This window comes from Pinus tabuliformis, chromosome 5_1, assembly GCF_031772625.1.
Source record: "Pinus tabuliformis cultivar Carrire ecotype Pingquan chromosome 5_1, CPIR1, whole genome shotgun sequence".
In the NCBI taxonomy this organism is placed as follows: Eukaryota; Viridiplantae; Streptophyta; class Pinopsida; order Pinales; family Pinaceae; genus Pinus; species Pinus tabuliformis.
The window spans coordinates 449,876,986-449,904,089 of record NC_142305.1 but is presented as its reverse complement, the minus strand read 5'-3'; the positions used below and the strand labels follow the sequence as shown (position 1 = coordinate 449,904,089).

Genomic DNA, 27,104 nt, shown 5'->3' with positions numbered 1-27,104 from the left:
ACTTGGTCAAGGGCTTTGAGGTTCGCCAAACCTCAAATTTTTTTCAAGGTTCGCCAAAATTCGAACTTTAGGGTTAAAGTTCGACGAACCTTGTGACATAGGTTAGATGTATTTCTTATGATATGAAAACGCTCTCTTAAGTGGGCCGTACATTCTTCTCAGGCAGGCCGCATGTATTGTGTTGCTGAACAGTGGTGCGTGAGGGTAATACCTGCCTAGGTAGACTGCAAACCTGTTTTGGTGAAGGCAGATTGGCGTCAAGGTGTGTTTGGGGGCTGGATTAAGCCCTGTCTTGTAGTTGATAGAGTACTGATTGTCTTGGAGGAGAGCCCCAACTGTATACCACTGTTTAGGTGAATATGTAAGGGCTGAAGCAGTGTGCCACATGCCCTAACTGGGAGTAACTAGCAACAACAATATTCTACAACCTAAGATCTAATGTATATATGTAGCCTTGAATGCTAGTTGGATGGTTGACCTGATTTGACAGATGATAGCAGCTCCTTGATAGACTGGAAGTAGCTCTAACCAGTCCAAGCTTCTTCTACAGTATGTCACCAACTTGAGAAGGTATATCTTGTCAGCTTCAGAAGTGCATCTATGATTGAGGGCACGTAGTATTATTGTACTCCTCTCTCTGCTGAACATTTGACATTAATAATAAGAATTGATCAAGGGTTTCCCCATCTTGGGGTTTTTCCCTGGCTTGAGCCATATTCTTGTGTTCTCTTGTCTTGGCCTGTCTTCAACATTTTTTGTTTATGTTCTTTCTTCAGTTACTGTCAAAATGATTTATGTGATTGCTAATGGAAATATAATGGATTGAAAAATGGGCTATATGGATTTTTGAAGTAACTGTCTTAAGCAAAGAACATGTTAACCTAAAATTAACATGGTATTAGAGGTAGGAGAGGACAAGCCCAAGCAAGAGTGAAAAAGAAAGCAATCATTGGAAGAGCTTGGTTGACAAGACTCTATAGACTATAAAAAGAAAGCAATCGTTGGAATGCACATTTGCTTTGACTATAAAAGAAGAGGGTCTCGAAATCTTCAAATCAGAAAGAATGGAAACAGAGGGAGAAACCCTTTCATTTTGATAGCCCTAATTAGAGACTCAATTACAGTCCAATATGTAAAGGACTAGTTCCCATTATCTCTGTGCCAGTTTGAGGAGCATGTCAAATTGTCATTCAAGGCTGAACATTTTATCCAAGAAAGCAATGCTATAGTGATTCAAATTCATATCAGTGACCAATCTTTATTTATTAATGAACAATAGCTCTCATCTGTTTCAGATCTATAGTTCGTTTACCTTAGGATCTCGCACTCTCTTTTGGACTATGGCTTGCAGTATAGATATCTCTTTGCATCTGTGTGGTAAAGCTATTCCCTCCCTTATGACAGTCTTGCATATGCACAACTACATGCCTTTTATCCAACTCCTTTATATTGATATGATCCACATCTCAATGGTATCAATGTTCATTATTACAAGAAGCTATATAGTATTATGATTGGTCTTGTCTGCCCTGGCACTATAATATATCTCAAATGGCTGTACTGATTGGATGACCCCTTTTGGTATCATGTATCAATTTTGGTTCAACATAACTTGCCATGTATTGATGAAGGATCAGAAGTATTATGGTCATGTATGTTTTTATTGTAGGCATCAAAGAAGCTGGAAGAAGAATTATGAACATTACAAGAAAAGAAAGTTCATATCATTGGAAAGGATAGGAGGAGTTGAGGAAAAGAATTCCATGGTAAGAGGGAGTAAGAAATCATTAAGATAGTCTCTCTCACTGGCTCCTAAATCGTGCATAGGTTATGTCTACAATAAGATGCGGTATGACATCTTAGAATCCTTAGAAATAAAGACTCGTGACATCATCACGAGGGTAACAAAATTCATAGGATAAGTAAGCTACCTTGTTCAATTTGTGATTTCTATGCAGGATAGAAGAAGACAAGTTGAGGGCAAAAGTGTTGAGGACTCAAACATTTGCTGGAAGGAAAGGAAGTTTGGAAAATTTTGGTACTCAGAAAGGGAAAAAGAGCATAGCTGAAATTCAATGCTATGGAGGTAAAAGATTATGTACTTTACATGAAAGATTGTTCTTAGCTTAAGAAGGACAATAACAAGAAGAATAGAGAAGAAGTCCATTTCACTGAAGAAATGGGGGAAGCTAAAATAAGGAAATCCAAGGAAGAGAAGCATTAGAAGCGAGCGCTCGTGACATCACCATAGGGAAACATGAAGGACCACTGGAACAAAATCTATGGTAGTCAACTTTGAAGAATATAGCTCTTGGTAACCTCATTGAAAGATCAAAGGAAGAAGTCATCCATGACAAGTCCCATCATACATTAGTCAAAAGGGAAACATCTGCTGAATAAGAATATGCAAGATAGAATTCTGATTGAAGGAGTCATCGATCGAGAAAGGAAGCAAGTGTTTCATCACAAACTCCAACTTGTGGAGTTCATGTGATAATGGTATGATGACATGAGAAATAAATCAGATCAAGGGGTTGAAGATCTTTTCAATCAAGAAAGCTGCTTGAAGAAGCCTAGATGACCTAAAGGTAAAATGAAGTATGTATGCTTGTATTTAATATTATAAAGTCATGTCGTATGGTTGCAGGTAACATGGATCACTACTTCTATCTTGAGAAACATGATCAAGGGAAAATTATCTCCTCCTATGAAGGGATGCAGGAAGGCATATGTCACACTAGATGAAATCAACATAATATGTCCTCATATGAAGTATGAGGTGGTTGACTACAATTAAGGAACTCTGATTGGAAGCTCCTGGGAATGGAATGTGTAAGGAAGGAAGAGATCGTGAGATATGCAAACCATGATGAAGTTGATCAACATCCAAAAGACCAAGAAGATTTGACTAGGAAATCTCCCAGAAAGATATGAAGACTCTGAAAAAGATGGAGACCCTTGACAATGGATATCTTTGGGAGATGTGTCAACATGTATGTAGGATGTTGATACCTACAGGAAGATGTCATGATGAAGAGCCATCTTGTAAGGTACTATTTGATTTAATGTTATGTTTTGATTTCTTGAATAATATTTGGATGGGTTCATGCAAGGCTACTGGAACAAGAGTAAGTGCAAGTACAACTAGCATTCATGTGGTGGACTGAGATTCTTGAAAGAAGCATGATGAGAAAGAAGTAGCTATATGAAGAAGGTTCCAGATATGTACCAAGAAGACCACTTTCCATGAAGAAAGGAATGACATGACGAACCAAGAAGGAAAGTGATTGATGGCTAATGCCCTACAAGGAAGAAGCTCGATTGAATTTCATGACATCAAGGAAAGAAATTGATTAAGCAGTTAAAGGACCCATGAAGAAGAAGCTGCTGATGAAAAGGAGAGTCCCTAGTTAAGAGGGAGCTCTGACAAGTCCCTAATTAAGAGGGAGCTTGGGCAAGTCCCTGGTTAGAGGGAGCTTGGGTACATTCCTTTACAGGAATGGGCATATATTCCCTAGTTGAGAGGGAGAGATAGACACAACATTCTTGTCTTCGCTTGGGAAGAAAGAATGGAGGATTGGGTAATCATATGGAATCTGATGCTCTTTGATGATGTTTAGGGCATCCAAGATAAGAGTAGGCAAGAGGACCTATATTCTTTGAGGGTTGGGAAGCCAAGACAAGAATAGTCCTAGAAAGTCATACTCCGTAAACCCCTGGGTGGGTATGTACCCTGAGAGATAATGATGAAGGTGTCTATAGTCATTGGTTTCGCCAACATTGTCCTTTGATCTGATGAAAGATAGAGCTGTTAGTCAAGGCCTTGCTGTGGAAACAATATTGGTTACCATGACTCTATACAGATGGATTACCAATCCGATTCTTCTTATGAGAAATTCTTCAGATTGAGAATGACAAAATACCATTATGAATACCTCCCTAGTTAAGGGGGAGTGTTGTAGAATGTAACTAGGTTCGTTCTTCATAATGACATGTAATTATTGTAAATGATGCAATGAAAAAAATAATTTATTATTGGCTTGGCAAATATAGGTTGGAGCTTGGGAGATTAACAACTTAGGATTAACGTTTTTTAATCTATTATTTTTAATAACATTTAAAAGTTCCAAGCTCCAACCTATATTTGCCAAGCACCGACTTGGACTTCCAAGGCTCGAACCTTGTCAATTTTGAGGCACCAACCTCAAGGGCTCCAACCCTATATTTGGTTCAGGCTCCGACTTGGTTTCTTGAGGACTCCGATCCTCTAGGGCTCCAACCCTATCTTCCAAGGCACCAACCTTGTCTTTTTGAGGCTCCAACCTCTTGGGCTCCAACCCTCACTTTACTTCGTCAAGATGTATTTGGTTATACTTCATGGCTCCCAATGTCTTCTTCAACAAGCCCTGTCAATCTTCACTGTGGTCTTCACGTTACATCATCAATGACAACCTTGATCTCTTAGAAGGTGTCACCACTGCTCTTCATCTTACCCAAACGCTTTCTCCAAGGTCACCTCATGATGACTAATGCATCATGGTATTCAATAAGGCTTCTCAACAAGATGTCTTCAAAAGGCTGTCCCAAGAATTCTCCAACCAAGGGTGTCTTATAAGTCCTTCAATCAATTGCACAAGTTCTGCACAAGGTCTTCAAAACAACTTCAAGTACAAGGTTTGCTGCAAACTCTTCTTCAAGGCTTCAAATCTGTTCAACAAATATGCTCTAGCAAGGTTTAAGTCTCCACAAAAGATTTTCCAAGAGCTGTCCCAATAATGGCTTCCAAGACACTTCAACCAAGATGCCTCAAGGTGTCTTCACAACGGTTCCTCCAAATGCTTCAAGATCTGGTACAATATCTCTTTGAATAGTCTTTAAGATGTTCCTTAAATTCTCTTCTAAGGCTGCTCAATGCCCTTCTTTAATAGCCTCTTCAAATTCTGCAACCAAGTGTTTCCAAGTCTTCTCCACACTTCAGCTCCAAGGATGTCTTCAAGATGTCTTCCAAATGAGCCCAAAAATACCTTCAATCTGTTCCAGGATTGTCTTCAATCTAGCTTCGGTAAGTTCTTAACAAGTTTTCCTCCACTGGTAGCTTTCCATTGTTCTCTTGTTTCAGGCTTCAATAGATCACTGTCCTCCACAGTTCTGGCCTCAGGTCAGCAATCTGTCTGGGTGCGAGTTCTGTGACAGCAGAAGTATAGGTCTCAAAAATCATCATAGAAAACACTTGTCTGAGCCTTCTGCAACTGTTTTGAGCCCTCCACACGAGATTGTCATCCACAGACAGAGTTACCAACATGCTTGTCACAAAAACCAAGCCTCACAAATATTGTCACTAGTCTGCTATAATGTAGTCTGTTGTAATGTGGTCTACTGTAATGTATTCCTCCTTGTCTTCCTTAAAAAATTGCCCAAACAATAAACTTCAATGTCCTCCTCGGCCTCTTATTTGCCTCTGAGTTCTCCACCGAATTCTCTGTTTTCTTGACCGAAATTTCTGTGTTAGAAATGAGGGTATGCAGTCTCTATTTATACACATTTTGTTGCTTGATTGAAGGGACATGTCTCTGGAGGTAGGCCGACTTGTGTCTTTGAGCATAGGTCGGCTCAACATTAATTATATTTTTCATAGCTTAAAAATTCAATATCTCACAAACTACTGGGAGTTTCGGGACAAATAAAGGCTTGTTAGAAAGAGGAAAAAATCCTTTTTAAGATGGTCTAGGATCCATTTTGAAAGGATGCCTCCAAGGTGTCCAAAATAATTTTTCTTTGTGACTGTCCTTAAATTTTTTATGTGCAGAAGGTGATTAGGACAGCAAGGTCATTAGGGCTTCTTTATTGTTATGACTCCAAGCTCTTCATCATAGTGTGTCATCATGTATGTCATCTTGATAGTGTAGCATCATGTATCCAATAATAGTGCAGTGATATGTCATCCATATGTCATAGTGCAACATCCATCAATTTTCCATCAAGTGATTTCCAAGTCCTTCATGTCATGTCTCCAATCATTGTCCATGTCATCAAATGTAATGTGTTGTCATTGTTCTTCAATAGAGCTAGTTAGGGCAAGGGCTTATATATAAGGATTAGGGCTCCATACATTGTCATTAGGATTAGGCATCCTTATCAATCAAGAAGAGCTTGTCATCATGAGCAAGGATATCATAATATGCATGAGGTTATGGAATCTTCATGGTTAGTTCAAGGACATCTAGGGCAACATCATAGCTCACAAGAATTTGCCATCACTAACAATGCCATATTGACATCAATGACAACCTTGATTAACAACATGGACAACTTGACTTGCGATAATATGCTAGCAATGTTATGACAGTAATCTACGAAAGAGCACACTTGGCATTTGATAGTATTTTTTGGTACTTGACAACGTTCCTTGTACATGATGTGAAAATTTCCTTAAATTGCAACAACTGGAAATTTATTCTTCTAACTGATTAATTATGCAGTTTATTTGCTATGGAAAATAATGAATAAATCACATGGCAATACTTCACAAATAAAAACGTTGCGGAAATAAATTAGGCATTGAGAAATATAGAGCACACACGATAAAATTTGACAATTATTTGTAGACAATTGTCCCCAGAAAAACCCAATGTGGGAAAACCAGTGTAGCAGATGAGGGTTCTATTATCATGCAACAACGAAAATTTGAGTACAATCTATGGATGCCCAATTGGCTATCCAATCAACAAATTTCTAACAAAAATAATTAGAGAGAAAATTCTCTCTCTCTCCACAAGCAATCCCGACCGTTGGCTCCCTTTGAAAATTGACCGTCCAACCCTTGCGCATGCCCTTTTGCGCTACCTCTTTGCAGGCCCTCACACGTGTGGCTTAGATCAGCCATAGATCAAGCTGCCTTACCTGTCTTTGTTGTTGGAAGTGATTCTCTGGATCTTTGGAAGACTTTCTCAGCTTCTGGAAACTAAATTGACCTCCTCTCCAGCTAAATCGAGATGCTCTGTTGAAGCTATAGCGTAGCTTCAATGTCGAATGCTTCTGTCATTTGTTGCTGACTCTCCGGAATTGGAATCTCCTTTGGAATCACTGTCTCTGTCCCTCACTGACTCTACTTCGCCTTTGGCTTGAACTCCTCTTCCCTGCTCAGCTGTTGTTGCTGGATAGCTCGATTTGCCAAGGAAATTGATCTCTCAAGTGTATCTAGCTCCAACTCCATCGACCTGCTCTTATAATCTCTCGTTGGCTCACCAACAAGCATGATTAAATCCTCATCAACAACTAAGATAATCTTAACTTAATTGAGGTATCGCTAGGTGTTTTCTCCTGAAACTTTTTTTTTTTGGGTTTTGGAGCTCTAGTGTTTCTAAGCCTCTTTGACCAAAGTCGAGACTAGAACGCTTGTCCGATGCTACCCAACTATAAAAAACTAACACATGTCAATTTCTTGATGATAATATTACCCTAAGGACATTGTGTGGCTTGATGTTACGAAAGTACTTGACTGACATAACACAATGATACTTGGTAGAGTTGGTTTTGGTATAAAAGCAGCAGTGACAGTGTGAGTGCAACAGGTAGTTGATGTGACAACTAAGGTTTGTATACAACTAATGCAGAAACATATTCTAGGGTTTGTTGTGTAGTGGTTTGGGTTGGCATTGTGATTAAGAAGAGGTATGTTGGACGATGAATGTTGTTTGAGGGACAATTGTGCAATGGTCGGTTTGAGCGCAGGGGGATTCAGTCTGAAAATTTTGAAACGTGGTCTGCCCGCTCTTTAGGGTGTTAGGGTGGTGCAAGGCAGGTGATTGGAGTCACCTTCAGGTTGGAGCTTGAGAACACCTCAGGGTGGCAGGGTGGTGCTAGGGCAGATTGTTGCCTGCACAGGGCATTGGAGTGTCTGTACAGTTGCAGCTAGTACACAGGGTGTTGGAGCATCCATAAGGTTGGAGCATGAGATCTAGGGCATTGGAGCGTCCTCCCAGTTGCAATTGGTAAACAGGGTGTTGGAGCATCCAACAGGTTGGAAATTGTAAATGAGGGGGTTGGAGCCTCCTTCAGTTGGAGTTGAAAACTTGATGTAATTATTTTGAAGACAAATATTAAGAAGCATTCGGTGGTTTTTGACCCAAAGGGGGTTTTCCACCTAAAAATCTCTGTCTACTATCTTTATTATTGTGCATTGTTGAATGGTGTTATTTATTGTTGAAGAATGTTTATATGTATCTGATGTTAATGATAATTAATGCTCTAAAAAGAAAATAACTAATTGTAAGTGAAATACGGATTCAACCCCCTAAGTATTTCCAACATGCACTTGGATTAGTTTGCCCCCAATCGACTTAGCATGCATGCATATATATATATATATATATATGGTGTGGCAGTTGATCTAGGGCCCAAATGAGGTTTTTCTCATGCCTTCAGACATGGGAGGGCTAGCACCATCTTCAGTGCCTTGGAGCCGATATAGAGACTTTGTCACTTGGAGATCCATGAGACCCAGTTTTGTGTGCCAAACCCACATTTGGAGGCCACAAGATAATTTGCATCGAGATACAGGGGCTAACCCTTAGATCTTGAATTTAGAGACCTTCTACACTTGTCACGACACCAAAAAGCCTCAACGTTAGCCTTCTAGAAGCCCACACAAACATGATGTCAACATTTCGGCTAGAATTTGTGGAGATAAAATTGAAATTGCAAACACTACTAGGCCGAGTTGTGACCTAGGCGATTATTTGCACATTATTTTATGTTTAGTGGGGTTTGTAGGCTAAAATAGGTTATGTTACAATACATATATATTGGATTTCACTAAGATAGATGCACATTCCAATCTTCAATATTCAATTACAAATCTAGTTTGCTTGTTTTAGTCTTGTTTGTAGGTGATTTTATACATATGGAAACTTTAAAGAAACTCTTAGCATGGTGCAAGGTAAAGTTGGTGAAAGAATTTGACATGAAGGATGTGATGCACTACACTTTGGGTCTAGAGGTGTGGCACATTCTCAGTGAGGATTTCCTTTGGAATCGGTATGTATGTAGTGGAGGTTCTAAAGAAATTCTAGATAATGGATTGTAAACCCATGGGTACTCTTTTTGTAGCCAATCTATAGTCCTTTGTTGATTCAAATTCATATTTGATTGATCCATGTGTAGAGGTAGTGGATAGGTTCCCTCATGTAAACTGAGACATGTCTTGGCATTTGTTTTGCAATAGACACCTTGAGTTAGTAGATGGTAGAGCTCAAATAGTTTCATTGGGTTGCTTCAAAATTTGCTTTGGTACTTGAAGGGCACGTTGAATTTGGTCTGATGTATGTTGGTAATGGAGAGTTGTTGCTGTAGGGGTTTACAAACTTTGATTGGATAGGTAGTGTTAGTGAGAAGAGGAGCACTTCAGGGCTTTGCTTCTTTGGTTTGAGCTCACGTATGGTTTCTTGTATTTGTAAGAAACAAACTTTAGTGGCATCTAGCTTAGTAGAGGCGAGAATATGGCTGCTAGCTTTGCCAGTTATTAGTCGAGTTGACTGATTAGAGCTTGGACACTACCATGATTTACAATTAGAGTTGTATCAAATTCTTTGAGAATCTTGTGTGTTCAGTGTAAGTCATAACATGTAGGCCAAACCAATGTGTCCATAGAACTTTGAAGCACACTTGGATTGGGGAGCTTGTTTGGATATCTAGGAATACTTGAGAAATCCAATGGACCGAAGAATTTGGCCTCCCATGGCGACATATTTCTTCATCTCATATTCTTCAATATGAAAAGTTGATATGAAAATTTTAAAACTTGTTATAATCATACCTACTTTCCATATTAATGGAGTCACCAAGTGAAACTTCAAATGCCTTTAAACCTTGCTAGATGTCATCACCTCTACAAACAATAAGTCTCTTCAAAATTTTCTAGAGCAAGGCTCCGTTCCTTGGTTGAGTTGCTAGACAAGAAAGATCTTCACAAAAGTGCCCTCAACAAATCACTATAGCCAATCTACTAAATATTAGGAACTAGACTTTGTGCTCAACGACACCAATTTATCACTTTGCCAGATGTGGACTTAGAAAACTACTAAGTCCTTTAACAAAGTGCAACCCTATGGGCATTTAAAAGGATTGCAAGTGCAATCCTATGGACATTTAAAAGGATTGCCCATTGTCAACACAATGATGCTCTCTTGTTTTAGGATGGTTACTTTTTGGCACAAGTGGGGAAACCCTAGAAAAGGTTGTTTTTTGATATTTTCTTTAGAATAAAATGGATGGTGGAATTTATGAAGACCAATGCCTATCCAATTGGGTTATGTGGTTGAGATGAATGAACAAGAGGGTTTGAATATGATGAAAAGGTGTAGTTATGCTGTTAACAATATGTTCTAGCTAACCACATATATATATATATTTTTTTAATTGAATTCTTTCAGATCCGTCACACTAAGTTTTTTGAATCGACATTTCGAGCTAGCAAGTGTGGCTTATCATCAAGACAATGATGATAAATTTGATCAAGACCAATGGTTTAAATAGGAGAGATTTAAATGAGACACACAAATAAATGTTGAGTCAAAGATGAATTTTAGGGGAATAAAATCTAAAAAATAAAAGAACCCTAAAAGAAGGAAAAAAGAAACAATATAGTAATATATAAAATAATAATAATGTAATAAGATATAAATATAAATAAATATAACAATACAATAATAACAATCTGTAACAATCTATAACAATATATAGCCACAATATAATATAAATAACTATATATATGTATATGCAAATTCTAGATATTATTAATAATAATAGGAAAAAGAATTATATATATATACACAACTACTACTATTATTAATCATATTATTTTTTATGTGTACCTTATTAGTTAAGTATATTAAGGTTATTATGAATATTAATGTGTTCTTGTTTGTTTTACCTAGATTTTGCGTTTATCTCCTTATTTTAGGGTTAATCTCCTTAATTCTTTTTCCTCTTATTATTATTATTATTAATAATTTTTAATTTGCATATATATATATATATATATATAGTTATTTATATTATATTGTTATATATTGCGGTTATATAGATTGTTATTATTGTATTGTTATATTTATATCTTATTACATTATTATATATATTATTATTTTATATATTACAATATTGTTTCTTTTTTTCTTTCTAAGTTTTTTTTTGAGATTTTATTCACCTAAAGTTCATCTTTGACTTAACGTTTGTTTGTGTCTTTCTCATTTTAATCTCTTTCCTATTTATTTTGTTGGTCTTGATTGGATTTCTCATCATTGTCCTGATGATGAGCCACTTGCTGGCTTGAAGTTGAAATGTTGATTCACAAAACTCAGTGTGATGGATCTGGAAGAATTCAATTAAGATTATTCACATAGATCTTCTTCAAAATTTAGAAAATTAAAAGTGGTAATAATGTGCAACCCTAAATAAGAAAGGGCGAATAAAGGCCTCTCCATTTGCATAAATAGTACTAGTGATATCCATTAAATGAATAGTGATTACAAGAAGAGATAAGGAAGGTGAAACTTCTATCTTGATGTCTTCTTATTAGAGCAAAATTGCTCTTCTTCAAACATAACACCACAATTTGTAAGCGTAATTTACAGCCATCGAATCAACCCATGCAAAATATGAAAAATGGTTTTATCCAATTAGTGAAGCCTAATAGGTTGGGCTTGAGGAAGGTTGAAAATCTTGTCTGCATACATTCAAATCTTTACCTTATGTTCTGAAAAAGGCTGGGTATCATTTAGGGGCTGCAAAACTTTGGGTTGTGCAGCTTGAGAAGCCTAACTGGAGGTTTCTATGGCTCGTCCTGATTTGGGTGGGCATTCAACTTTTGTGGGATAGTACCTTGGTGACCTTAACTGTCACACTAAATGTCTTTTTCTACTTGTGGTTTGATTGTAATGCCTACTCTATGAAGGTAAATTTTGGTTATGCATCCCTTACAAATCTAATAAGGGCAATTTTTGGTATTGCAATGACTCATGACTCATAAGTATTCTGATTTGTGAGTATGTGATACTTTTCTATATGATCATTTTCCCTTTTTATCGAATTTCTTATTTTATATACACACACTGTTGAAGTTAGCTCGGACATGTGCTTCCACATAGGCTTGGTGTCTTAGCATGTGGAAGTGGTTGAACACATGCTTTTTCCCAATATGACTATATTTATAAAGTAACTTTTACATTGTGACTTAAGTTGCCTTAATGGAAGTTAAGTCACAACTGTTGATCTCAAGAGTGTGAGATTTAATCTTGGCCATCCATCTCCTTGGAGATCTAAGGTTAGGCATTTGGTCATAAACAGATAAAAGCAAGTTGGGGCAAAAGAGGTACACAATTGAACACGCAAGAGAACAGATGAGGGTTTGAGGCTGAGAAGGAGAAATAATGAAGGAAGATCGAATTGCAGAGGCTGAGAGATTGCAGATCAGATTGAGGTCAAGTTTTCCAGCAGTGCATGCATCCCAAGGCATTCATACTGTACCATGTGGAAGTGGTTGAACACATGTTTTTTCCCAATATGACGATATTTATAAAGTAACTTTTACTTTGTGACTTAAGTTGCCTTAATGGAAGTTAAGTCACAACTGTTGATCTCAAGGACGTAAGATTTAATCTTGGCCATCCATCTCCTTGGAGATCTAAGGTTAGGCATTTGGTCATAAAGAGATAAAAGCAAGTTGGGGGAAAAGAGATACACAATTGAACACACAAGAGAACAGCTGAAGGTTTGAGGCTGAGAAGGAGAAATAAGGAAGGAAGATCGAATTGCAGAGGCTGAGAAATTGCAGATCAGATTGAGGTCAAGTTTTTCAGCAGTGCATGCATCCCAAGGCATTCATACTGTACCATGTGGATTCCGTACAGCCAGTACAGTTGTATGGACTGCCGTAAAACTGCATGCTGGGGCAACATTAATGTCAGATACGAGGTTGGACAATGTCGGAAGATTGCTGGGCTGAAATTTGGGCAGTTTTTCCAAGAATTTATGAGCTGTACTAGGTTCATTTATTGCTGTAATTGATTTCCTGATTTCTCTCAGAGCTGAGAATAATAAACATCTGTTTGCTGGTTTTTCCCCATTGGGGTTTTCCAAGGTAAAGGTTGTCTCATTTATTGTGTGTTTTTTATTTTACCTTCGCATAAGTTTTCAGTGTGTTGCTGTTCATGAAAATTGGTTTTGTGAAAATATTTGAATCCGGGCATAAATTTTATTGAAACATCAACCAGATCTGAAACCTATGTAAAACTTACACACACACAGACAAAGAAATAAAACTGGGGGTTTGACTGGTTGGTCTAGCAAGGGTGGTAATATTCTCAACAAGGGTTCAATCCCCCCAAGAGCGTGACATGTTTAGCCCTCTGAAAAATCAGGGCCATCATGGCTTTGTAAGCAGGCTGGGTATGGCAAAGTTCCTATTTCTAGTGCTAAAGGCTTTCCAACTCGGTGTTGATTGGGTGGCATGAATAAATTAAAAGGGAGGCAGTTTATTAGTTTCCTTTTTCATTTGAAAAAATACCCGCCATGTTCCTGTTTCTTAAAATTTTTGAAGTGGTATGTAATTTAGCTTCAGAACCAATGGACACATACATTTTCTGTGTCTGGTGAAACACAAATAGAACTTTCATCTTTCCTTATTCCATCTGAATATCCAATTTTAAGAAGTTTTTTGACTAGGATTTAGAAGCTAGAGAAGACTTATTTTGTTTTCACATATTCTTTTGCTGAAGCTGAAGCACAGACTTAAACCGTTTGAATCTCTGATTCTATAAATTATGAAGTAAAATGGCGAAGGAAGAATTGACAAAGAGAAGTAAGCCTTGAACATTCATTTAAAGTATTTTATTGGTTATCACAGAGTTGGAAGGTCATCTAGCTACATTGAGATGAGTTTGCAGTGTTGAAATTTAAATATTATTTTGGTTGGGGTTTTCAAAATATGGGTTTGTAGAATATTGTTACCTGCATCTGAACAGTTCAGATATTCATTTCAATGAAAATTAAGTGTGGACATCAAATTTGGATAAATGGGAAACCCGTTTTTGCTTTGCTGGAGTTGACTAATTAATCAGTTTTCACAACATATTTGCCAGGTTATTTTTTTAAAATTATTGGTTTCATATTAATTTCTGATTACTTGATTAGAAATGTTACTCGGAGTTTGATTGGGAGGATGGATTTATGGATGGTAGAAGTAAGATTTCCATCCTTGACACAATTTTAATAATGCTTTCGTGTTTTCCTTTTTCAGATTGCATGTGCTTTGATTGGGTCTCTTGGTGCATGTTATACAGGCGTTCTGCTAATTAACTTGGCAGTGGCTTTATTTGCTTTAGTTGCTATAGAGAGTAGCAGTCAGAGTCTGGGTCGGACTTATGCAGTACTGCTGGCCTCTGCACTTGCTCTTGACGTTGCCTGGTTTATTCTTTTCGCTAGTGAGATATGGTAAATCTCTGGATCCTTGCCACAATTTTTATTTCATGGAATAATTTAAAACAAAAACTGTTTGAGTCTCCTACAGCTTATTCAAATTTGCTATACATCTTGTATATTTCTGTATATTGTGCATATTTTCATGAAAGCCAAGGACATGTTTTCTGGAAAAATTATTCCATTAGTTGAATGTAAGCATATGTAAGCAAATTGTTAATTTTAGGATAACAATGGTATGTTCTATACTTAGAGCAATTTTACTTCAATTTTATTTATTAGCCCAATATCATATCCAGTATAGCAATCACAGCAACATGATAGTAAAATGCAGATAGAACATAAACAATAATAGTAGAAGACAAGTCAACACAAGGGGACACAAGATATGGCACCAGCCATGGACAAACCCCATTGTGGGGAAACCCTTGATCAATTCTTCTTATAATTCTTCAAAAGTTCAGCAGAGAGAGAGAGAGTACAATTTACAATATTCACTTGCCCAAACTGATCAGACAAAACAGCAGAAACAGAAATCCCTAACCAGAAAGTCAACGCTGGTCAACAGTTCTGAAATTGACCTCCAAAACAGCTCAGTCAACTTTAGTCAACTCGGCCTCCAACAGCAAGATAATGCAGCCCAAAACAGTCCAAAAATAACCAGTCAAATCTGGTCAACAAAAGTCAACGCAACAACTTAAATTAGGGCAGTCAACGCTGGTCAATGCAGGGGTCAAACTGACTCGGTTTTTGTGCCCAAAACAGCGGCTTGCCCAAACAGAAGTCTCCCTCACAAAACCAAAGTCAAACAGGGTCAACGCTGGTCAAAGTCAGCCTCCTAAAATTTCGTCCGCCCTAAAGTTTCGGCCTCCTGAAATTTCTTCCGACCTGAAGTTTCGGCCTCCTGAAATTTCGGTCAAATCTGGTCAACACAGCAGCTAGAAAAGACAGTCTTCCTTTCGCACATGTGGAGAGAGAGAGGCCCAGAAATCCGTACCCAATCAAGATGAGAGAGAGAAAGATGAATGAGATGAGATGCCAAAATGAGGAGGAGGCACCTTGTATTTATATGCAACGTTGAAGGCTGGAGGAGGCTAATTTGATGGTTGACCGACCTTGACAATTTGTCCATAATCAAAATAAATTCATAACTTCATTTGTACATGTCAAAATGGGATGATCTTTAGATCAATCCTACACCTCTCGGAAAGAGGAATCCAAGAAAAATATCAGCTGCCTCATAAGAGCTGTCCAAAGTGATGTTTGGCCCTAGTTGCCAAATTTAACACTCCCTCTCAACTAGGGAGAACATCCCCTGCCAAACTGTTTGACAAACTGTACCATCCCTATCACTGCACCACTGTACTCTGTTGAACCATGAAGAAATAAGAAATGATCGAGAATGTATCATACCATTCTCCACTAACCCGAAGTCAGTCTCCAACAATAGAGAGTGTGTCATACCACTCTTAATTAACCTGTAGTCAATTTCCATTGATCCCAGATCAATATCAACATCCTAGCATAGGTACGACAGTACACAATGCGTCCATCGGTAGTACTATGGTCCCTATCCTCATTTCCCTACTCATTGGCCAGATGAGAGGTACTTCCCATGAGTCCCAGACTGCATGGGTAGGATGTGCCAGCAGGAGAAGGTGAACCATTCATCTTGCTCATATGCCATAGGGGAGGGTGAACCACTCAACCTATGCATATGCCACCATGGGGTATCACAGGGGAAGGTGAACCATTCACCTTGTACACAACGCACCACTAGGGGAGGGTGAGTCACCCTATGGTCACTCATTGCTCCAAGAAGTACCCCAAGCCCCTCGGAGCTCCCAGAGCTCACTATCCATCTCATACAAGACCCTCATAAGAGGGTCTCTCCACGACTCCAAGTCGTTCACGAAAGGTTAAGAATTTGACCTTCCCGAGGGGCTTCGTAAGAATATCGACGACCTGCTCATCGGTCCCAATATGATGGAGCCTTATTGCTCCCCATTGTACCATATCTTAGATAAAGTGGTACCTGATATCAATATGCTTGGAGCGATCATGAAACACGGGATTCTCAGAAAGACGAATCCCACTCTGGTTGTCACAGAAGATCATGGTGGTATCCAACACATGTCCAAACAACTCACTAAAGAGCTTCCTCAACCAGACAGCTTCACAAGAGGCCAAACTAGCAACAATGTATTCAGCCTCAGTGGTGCTTAAAGCAACCAACTTCTGCTTCCTGCTCATCCATGATATTGAAGCAGAACCTAGAGAGAAGCAACATCCTGATGTGCTTTTGCAATCCACCACACTGCCAACCCAGTTTGCATCAGAGTAACCATGGAGCCTCACATTCCCGGCAGTGTATCTCAGTCCATAAGTGATTGTGCCCCAGAGATATCTCAAGAGATTCTTGGCAGCAATCCAATGTATATGATGAGGCTCGACTATAAACTGAATCAATGTGTTCACTGCAAAATATATGTCCGGACGGGAGTTCACCAAGAACATTAGGACCCCTATGAGTTGACGATACTCAGAAGCTATGTCACACGGTTCGAGTTCGACAACGACTAAGTTCGATTTGAATTCAAATTTTCCGATCAGGTTTGAATGAGGTTTGGCTTTAGGTTCGACTATACATATTTTTCAATATATATATATTTATATATATATCTATATATGACAAAATAATAGAAAATTCAAAATTCTGTTAAGATACTGCCCAAAATAGGATTAGAAACTACCAGAAGCTATGCCTTTCTGACTGCTACAGGACTGTACCCTAGTGCTATCATAAACGCTGACATACTTATGAAATCCATTTTTAGAATAGGCTGTAGCCATCCGTTTTCAGAATAGGTTGTAGCCTGTAAGTTATGCCTAAGATTGATTTCAATTGATTAGATGACTTCAGTAGTCAAATCTCTGGACTGTAATCATGCTCGAGTCCTAATGGTTAACGAGGGAACCAAAGAAGCCCATTAACTAAATTGTCGCTGTCATTATTTGAATTTGTCAGTTTGTCAAGGAGACTATCTGATTCCCATGGGTGCTTAGCCTCATATTAGTCTTGTATTTTAAGGAATTGCACTGCATTCAATTTTTTTTGCATTGCTTCAATTTGCTGATGCCAATGTGATATGTGCTGTGTATTTGGTTCTTGCCAGTTTCTTCCCCCTAGGGCCTCCCCTATTGTAGGCAAAGTTCAAACTGTTGATTTCCTAATGATGTTCTTCATTACCCCTATTAAACTGTCACTGCTGATATTCGTCCATGGTGATGAGGTTTTCACTTGTCTATCTCTTTGATTGGAAACTATCTACATTATATTCAAGCTGCTCCTGTTTAGATTGATTTATAGGAAATCTGGGAACTCTACTCGGGAGGTTCAGGTAATTGAATAAGAAATTTGCATTTTTCTGACTTTTAGATGGGTGTCACTGCATGTACAATATATATCCAGGCTTACAATTTGTTATTAGAAAGTGCATTCTCCACATGGCACAAATTAAACCATGAAATTAAATTCCAATACTTGTATGTTCAGCAGTAATGGAACATTTTCCAAATCCTAGAGGCAACCTCAAATACGATAAGCACAGAGAATTTGACAATCCGATTTCAATCCATGGAGTGTTTCCTGATGATTACATGCATGATTGTTATTCTTAATTTTGATGGAGAAAGTTCACAGGAGACATTGACCACGTCCATGTCCCGCTATTAGGAAGCATTGGTTTAAGTATTTTCAATGTTGCTTTATGGATTTATGTGAATGCAACATCGTTTGGGGGATTGAACTTGTCAACTACTGCTTCTTGCCCCTTGTTTCCATACTCTTAAAGGCTGACGGGTGCTGCGTGCACACTGGTGACTGCAGTCAAGTTTCAACGCCGATGCCGAAGCTCGAACTTGAAGCGTGCCGGTGCAGCAAATCGAACGGAGGTGCGACTGCGTGAGGGTGCAGCAAATCACGACACTGTGTCACATGTGAGCAACGTGACTGCACAGCGTATGACTCACAATTCCTCAATGCTCACTGCTCAAGCCTCAGGCTCACATTGCGTGACTGCACGTCTGCACATCGCAATCAACTCAATAGGTTGAATGGAACCCTAAATTGAACCTTAAAAAGTCCGTTTAAATTCGTTTCAGGTTCGTTCAAGTTCGTTCAGGTTCGAAAATGTTCGTTCAGGTTCGACTTCAGGGTCGAATTTCAGGTTCGGCGAACCTGAATGAATTTCAAATTTTTTTTTTCAGGTTCGCTGAATTTTGAACTTGAACCTTCGAGTTCGGCGAACCCTGTGACATAGCTCAGAAGGATTTCCCAAATTGGGCTCGACAACACTTCCGCATAAGTTCTTGAAGTCAAGTTCCATCGGAGTAGTCACAGACTTGCAGTCCACCATTCCAAATCTTTCAAGTAGCTTCACAACATATTTTCCTTGAGAAAGGAAAATCTCACCTGGCTTTTGCCAAAGCTCCAACCCTAGGAAGTAATGCATCAGTCCAAGGTCCTTCATATCAAATTCGGTAGCCAATTCTCTCTTACATTGATGAATAAGAGGGTTTGCACCTGTCAGAAAGAGATAGTCCACATAGAGTACCAAGATGAGAGGTTTATCATTCTCAACCTTAAAGTAAAGGTTTAGATCAACTTCACTTCTTGTAAATCCCAACTTCATCAATCATCAAATAGCTATCGATCCTCTCATACCAAGCCCGGGATGCTTGCTTCAACCCATAGAGGGCTTTCTTCAACTTGCATACATGTGTCTGACGATCTTGAACTTCAAACCCCTCAAGTTGTTCTGCATAGACTTCCTTTTTAAGTGAACCATGCAAGAAAGCAGTCTTGACATCCATTTGGTGTAGATTCCATCTTTGTGAGGCAACAAGGGCTATAATCGAACAAATGGTGGTGTAGCGAGCAACGAGTGCAAATATTTCACCATAATCTACACCTTCCTTTTGAGAGAAGCCTCGAGCAACAAATCTGGGCTTGAATTTCTCAGCACTTCCATCAACACCATGCTTGATCTTGTAGAGCTATTTAGAGGTGACAACATATTTGTCTTGGGTCTAGGGACCACATCCCAAACATTATTCTTCATAATTGACTCGTACTGTTCGTTCATAGCATCCATCCATACTTATTGCTTCACAACTTTTTCGAATGAGCAAGGTTCAGATTGAATAATGGTGCTCATAGTAGTTAAGTACCCTTGGTACCTATTCCCTCGGTGCAACATGTCTCTTTGTGTCTTCGAGAGTTTCCCTCAGCGAGGAGGATCTCCTTTTGGAGGAGGAGGGTTCATGAGGAGGAGGATCAATGGGATCCATCGGTTCTTCAACATCGGGCTTCGGCTCATCTTGCAAATCTCCCTGATTTCTTGCATCAACTTCTTTGTCCTTCCTTGGAATAGGAAGGTTGCTAATCTTCCTTAGGGCAGCATCCTCATCGAAGGTGACATCATGACTCAACTCTACTTCTCTTTGACCAGGCACATAGATTCTATATGCCTTAGAAGTTTCATTGTAGCCCACAAAAGTTCCTTTCTTCCCAAATGCCTCCAATTTACTTCTCTTTTCTTTCGGCACATGAAAGTACACGGGACTACCAAAAATTCTAAAATGAGAAACATCAAGTTTCTTTTTGGTGAAAACTTCTTCGGGAGTTTTGGAGGCCAATGCTTGATGAGGGCATCGATTTTGAATGTACACAACAGTGTTGGCAGCTTCTCCCCATAGGAACTTTGGAAGTCCTTGATCATGAAGCATGGCACAAGTGGCTTCTATAATGGAATGATTCTTCCTTTCAGCAACACCATTTTGCTCAGGAGTATATGCAGTGGTAGTCTCCCTCTTAATGCTAACTTCCCTGCAATAGTGATTGAATTCATTTGACTCATACTCGGTTCCCTTATCAATCCTCAATATCTTGATCTTCTTCCCTATTTGATGTTCCACCAAGGCTTTGAAGGCACATAACCATGAGAATATTTTGTCCTTCTTCTTCAAGAAATATATCCAAGTTTTGCGAGAGAAGTCATCCACAAAGATAACATAATATAAATATTAAATATCCTCCTAATGATGTCACAGGCAACATACCAGATAGATCAGAATGAACCAATCGCAAAATGTCTGTGGTCTTGCTATCACTTAAGGGGAATGGTCCCCTTGTATGTTTTCCCTCGGCACATCCCTGGCATACACCTTCATGCTCTATTTTGAATTCGGGCATACTTGTAACGATCTTCCTTGCATCGGGTAGAGCCTTATAGTGAAGATGAGCAAACCTCCGGTGCCATAGTTCGGATTGAAGAGATGTTTCGCAAGACATGGCTCCTAGTGGACTTCCTCCAACTTGATATAAACTATCAACCCTGAATCCAAGAGTAAATGCTTCTTTGAAATTCTTTTGCCATACACGTACTTTTCTATCGATGAATGCCACCTTGAATCTTTTGTCTTCCATCGCTGAGATAGACACTAGATTCTTCTTTAGATCAGGTACATATAGTACTTGAAGATGAATGATGTTACCTTGATTCAATTGAAGGGTAACATTCCCAACTCCCTTCACGGGATAGTTAGCATTGTCTCCAAAGATAATTTCCAAATTTGTATCCTTCTCTATTAGATTTCAAAGAGCTTCCGTGTACTTGATGAAGTGCCTTGAGGCACCACTATCAATCAACCAATTTCCCAAAGTATTCGGAGGAGAGGTAGTAGAGAGGGCAGATATAAGATAAAATTCCTTTTGCTTAGAATTTACAACATTAGACTCATCAGACCTGGAGTTGTTCTTTTAGAAACTCGATCATTTCCAAGTTGAGTAGCGGAAGGATTCCTTTTCCCTTTGTTGTTGAACCCGCCATTCCTTTGATTGTTGTTGTTGCCCCTAGAATGATTATGATCATCATCATGAGATGTGTCCCTTCTATTTGGACACTCCCTGGCATAGTGACCAAACTTGTTGCAAACGAAGCGTCTTCCCTTCCTTCCATTTTTAATCCCGGTCTTCCTTGACTTTGCTTCATTGAACCTGCATTGTTCTTCCTCATGGCATGAGCAGAGAATGCGGTAGGATTATTCCTATTCAAAGGCATTTCCAATTCCATCATTCTTGTTTCTTCTTGAGAAAATCTAGACAACAATTCTTCAAAACTTGGAATTCTGTCGTTATTGAGAATAGTAGTGTTGAACACATGCCATTCGGGAGGAAGACCTCCAAGGGAAATGAGAGTGAACTCCCTGTCAGCAATAGCTTCACCAATCGAAAGAAGGTCATTTTTGATCTCGGTAATCCTCATGATGTAGGACTGAATATCCTCACCTCTTCCCTTTTTTATATCCTTTAGCTTGTATTTGAGGAAAATAATTTGATTTGCATTGCTAGATTTGAGCATGCCAACCAACTTGTCATATATCTCCTTTGATGTATTCAAATCGGAGATGTAAGCAACTAAGTGCCTATGAATAGAATCCTTGATGATCTTCTTGGCTTTGACTTCACCTTTCTTGTACTTGGTCAACTTGGACTCCAACAGCAAGATAATGCAGCCCAAAACAGTCTGAAAATAACCAGTCAAATCTGGTCAACAAAAGTCAACGCAACAACCTGAATTAGGGCAGTCAATGCTGGTCAACACGGGTCAAACTGCCTCAGTTTTTGTGCCCAGAACAGTGGCCTGTCCAAATAGAAGTTTCCCTCACAAAACCAAAGTCAAACAGGGTCAATGTTGGTCAAATTCAGCCTCCTGAAATTTCGTCCCCCTGAAGTGTCGGCCTCCTAAAATTTCGGCCTCTTGAAATTTCGGTCAAATCTGGTCAACACAGCAGCTAGAAAAGACAGTCTTCCTTGCGCACGTGTAAGGAGAGATAGGCCCAGAAATCCGTACTCAATCAAGATGAGAGCGAGAAAGATGAATGAGATGAGATGCCAAAATGAGGAGGCACCTTGTATTTATATGCAACGTTGAAGGCTGGAGGAGGCTAATTTGATGGCTGGCTGACCTTGACATTTTGCCCATAATCAAAATAAATTCATTACCTATCACATAAGCGTAGTGTTTACTGCTATGACATTTGCTTTTGATATGATTACAGTATCTATTTTCCACATTCATCTTTTTTTTTTCAATGAAAATTATGTGTGGACATCAAATTTGGATAAATGGAAAAGCCGTTTTTGCTTTGCTGGAGTTGACTTTGAAATGTGTTTTTTTGATAAATGGAAAACCTGTTTTTGCATTGCCGGATTTGACTTTGAAATGTTAAAGTGTTTTCTTGTGTTTGTATTAAATATCAAGTACTTCTTTGTATTAAAATTCAAATTCTTTATGCTTTTTTGTTTTGTTTGTTTATATATATATTTAAATTCAAATTTTTATAGGGCAGACCATATACCAACCACAGCTTTGTTTGATGGATTGCATTTATCTAAGTTACAACATATGTGAAATATCAGTAAGCTCAATCTCTTGAGGTCCAAGGTTCTGACTGTTATATTTTTTGCAGGAACATCGAGCCCCTTCAATTTGGAAAGTTTTCAGTATTTTCACTAAAGGTTGTATTTTGGATGCAAGCTATTGGGTTTTCTGTTCGATTGATATCCTCATTCATATGGTTCCAGATATATAGGTTGGGAGTATCTTCAGATATTTCTTCTGTTTATCAACCTGCCGACTTTGAGAACAGGCCTGGTTTTTCAAATCCACCAAGTCCTGCTCATGCTAGACAAATTTCAATTGAGGATAATGTATTAGGAGGTTCTATTTATGATCCAGCTTATTACGCCTCTCTTTTCCATGACAAACAAGATCTTGGACCTTCCTATGAGGTTAGTATCTTCTGTTTCTCTGAAGCTTCATTTGAAGTATGTTTCTTGTCACTTTCTGTATCTTCTTCTAAGTTTTATATATCTCAGTTGTTGGTGAGAGTAAATGCATTATTAAATTGCACATTCACAAGCTAAGATTTTCCAGGTCTAATCTTTTACTCTTAACACATTCGGCTGGGATGTATATGAAATTGATGTGGTTTAGCCAATCTGTCCTGTTCATCAGTCTGGTGTCTTTTTGATGTTGAAAATTTTACCTGCAATGAAATCACTTCCCTTGCACATAGGACAAACTAAGGTAATGGACATTGATGGGCAAAGTGTTGATATGATCCGTGGGATGTTTGTCTGTGTGTATAAATCTTCTGAGGCGGAGAAAAATTTAACATAAGAATTCTAACCTTGCTACAACACTGACCATGGGTTGTGTCAATGACAATGAGGTCAATGACAGGCATGCCCAAGCTTCAAATTTATTATGAAGGAACTTGCAAAGGATGTGCCCTTGGGAAAAATGTCAAGAAATCATTCCCTAACAGTGATAGTAGGGCTAAAGAAATTTTAGATCTGATTCATTCTGATGTTTGTGGTTCTATGTCTGTAAAATCTCTTGGAGGTGCCTTGTACTATGTATCTTACTTGACGATTACTCTTGCAAAACATGGATCTACCTCTTGAAGACAAAAGATGAGTGTTTGACAAGTTTCAGGAATTTAAATCCCAAGTCGAGAATCAGTCTGGAAAGAAGATCAAGAACTTGAAATCTGGCAATGGAGGAGAATTCACATCCAAGGAGCTGGTTGCATTCTGTAAGGAAGCTAGGATTAAGAGGGAGCTGATAGTTCTCTATATTCCACAAAAAAATGGAGTAGCTGAAAGGAAGAATAGATCTATTGAAGAGTCCGCGAGAGCAATGCTACATGATCAAGATCTTCCCATGTTCCTATGGGGAGAAGCCATCATGACTGTTGTATACATTGAAAATATAAGTCCTCATCGAGTGCTGAAGAACTTGACCCCTGAAGAAGCATTTATTGGACAAAAGCAAGTGTGGATCACTTAAGGATCTTTGGTTGTCTTGTATATATTCACATACCTAAGGAGAAGAGGAAGAAGCTGGATCCTTTAGGTAAGAAAGGAATCTTGGTTGGATATGGTGAATCGTCAAAAGCCTATAGAATCTACGTCAAGGACAACGAAAAATCAAACTTGAGATGTTACCTTTGATGAAAGTGTTGCCTTCAAGAAGACCAAGGAAGCTCTCATGGATACCGATAAAGATGAACCTAAGGCCCATCAAGAAGGAAGCTTGGATCGTACTATTGAATCACCTGCTGATCCCTTGGAAGAACTTGAAGGACCGACTGAACCTATGGATCCTATCTTTGTTCCTGAAAGAGACCAGTTTGGTTAAAGACTACATTCCAAGATGCAAAAGGACATGTTGCTCCTCGAGGCACATTCATAGAAAGCAAGAAGCCTAAAAGATATTCTAGGTATGCAACATTTATGACAAAGTTTATTAATTTCGAACGTTCTACCTATGAAGAAGCATCTTGTCAGCAGGTTTGGAGAGATGCTATGACAGAAGAATATCAATCAATTATGAAGAATGATGTCTGGGAAATCGTGCCACGACTTGAAGGAAAATCTATTGTTACATCAAAATGGATTTATAAGATTAAACATATAGTAGATGGAAGTATTGACAAATATAAGGCGATATTTGTGGCTAGAGGATTCTCCTAGAAAGAGGAAGAAGATTATGATGAGACCTTTTCTCTGACTGCCAAGCATACAAGAGTTAGATCTCTTCTTTCTATTACAACATCTATGTGATGGAATATACTTCAAATGGACATGGAGACTGCTTTCGTCAATGGTGTAATTGAGGAAGAGGTGTACATAGAACAACCTCAAGGGTTTGAGGTTCATGGGAAAGAGTCTCACGTATGCAGGTTGAAGAAGTCGTTGTATGGACTGAACCAAGCACTGATAGCATGGTATTCTCGCATTGATGCTTATTTGACAAGGCTTGATTTTGTCAAGAGTGAAGCTGATTCGAAGCTTTATATCAAAGTTGTGAAGTATAAAACTGTGATCTTATTACTATATGTAGATGACTTACTTCTTACAGGTGTGGAGCATCTCATTCCTCAGAGTAAGAGGGAGCGGGTTGCTGAATTTGATATGTAGGGTCTTGGATTGATGCATTATTTTTTGGGTCTATAAGTTTGGTAGAAACCTGGTGAAATCTTTCTTGGACAAGGGAAGCATGTCATCAAGATCTTGTAGAAGTTTTTTGATGATGGAGTGCAAACCTATGGTAATTCCCATGATAACTAACATAAGGAAGTTCAAGAGATTTTGATTCTCATCTTATTGATCCATCCATGTACTAACAACTGATTGGTTCTTTGATGTACCTAGTTAATACTCGCTCGGATATTTGCTTTGTAGTGAATACATTGAGTCAGTTTTAGATGGAGCCAAAGCATGATCATTGGATTGTTGCAGAGCACATACTTAAATATCTTTGTGGTACTGTTGATTATTGTCTGAGGTACACTGCAATCGGTGAGACTTGGTTGCTAGGATACTCTGATTCTGATTAGGCTGGAATCGTTGAAGATGGGAAGAGCACGTCTGGTGGATGATTATGTTTGGGCTCTACAATGGTTTCTTGGATAAGCAGGAAGCAATTATGCGTGGCACATAGTTTTGTTGAGGCTGAATATATGGCCGGCTGTGCTGTTTGTTGTGAAGCGGTTTGGCTTTGAAAATTGCTTACCAGAATATTTGATCAGGTGCTAGATTCTACTGTGATATTTTGTGACAATAAAAATGGTATGACGCTTTCAAAGAATCTAGTCTTCCATGGTAGGACAAAGCATATTGGTATCGAGTATCACTATATTCGTGACTTGGTGCAAAGGGGAAAAGTGGAGCTTCGATATCTCCACTGATGAGTAGATAGCAATGTTCCACCAAGTCTCCGGGACGGGGAGACGCACAAAGGGGACGTGTGGGAGAACCCTGAAATTTTAGGGAAATTTAGGGGAGACGGGGAGACGTCGAGGTATATATAATATAATTTTTAATTATATATATTATAAATTTATATATATGTATATAATTTTGAAATTTTCATGTTCATATTCATTGTTCAATAATGCTAATTCATCAAGATTCAATACCATAAGATTCAATAATAAAATTCAATATGAAATTCAAATATTCAAATACAATGTACATTGATCCATATCAATTATCATTCATCAATCATCATTCTATAATTTACATTCTATAATTTACATTGAAAACCAAAATAATAACTGAAACTAACATATATTCCAAACAGTTGTTTCTATATGATTAAATCAAAAAGTTATAAATAAATTAACTTCTAATATATCTGACCAACCTCTGCTATTTCGCTTTGGTTTTCACTAAAAGAATGACGATAGATGAACCACATACCTGTAATCTTACAATGCTCTTAATTTGTTCATGGTCTAGAGGTTGGAAAACAATATACTCATCAATGCGATTCATGAACTCGGGGCGGAATGTCGTTTGAGCCACTTCCATAACCCTGTTCTTCATTCTCTCATACAGTTCCTCTTTTGAGCCAGGTTCATCATCAAGCCTACTTAGAATGTACTGAGAACCAATGTTTGAAGTCATAATAATGACAGTGTTGGTGAAGCTTACAGTTCGACCCTGAGAATCAGTGACCCTTTTGTCATCTAAAATCTGAAGTAGAATATTGAAG

At 38.5% G+C, this 27,104-nt stretch overlaps 1 protein-coding gene across 2 annotated transcripts in view; it reads left to right on the top strand.

Annotated features, from left to right (window-relative positions):
- Positions 1–27,104, top strand: part of LOC149165429 (uncharacterized) — a 127,014-nt gene that overhangs the window by 9,756 nt on the left and 90,154 nt on the right. For both annotated transcript variants that reach the window (XM_089432302.1, XM_089432303.1), the window contains exons 2-3: positions 14,294–14,487; positions 23,008–23,329. In XM_089432302.1, coding sequence (XP_089288428.1) covers positions 14,294–14,487; positions 23,008–23,329 — 516 coding nt within the window. The remainder of the gene's footprint in view (positions 1–14,293; positions 14,488–23,007; positions 23,330–27,104) is intronic.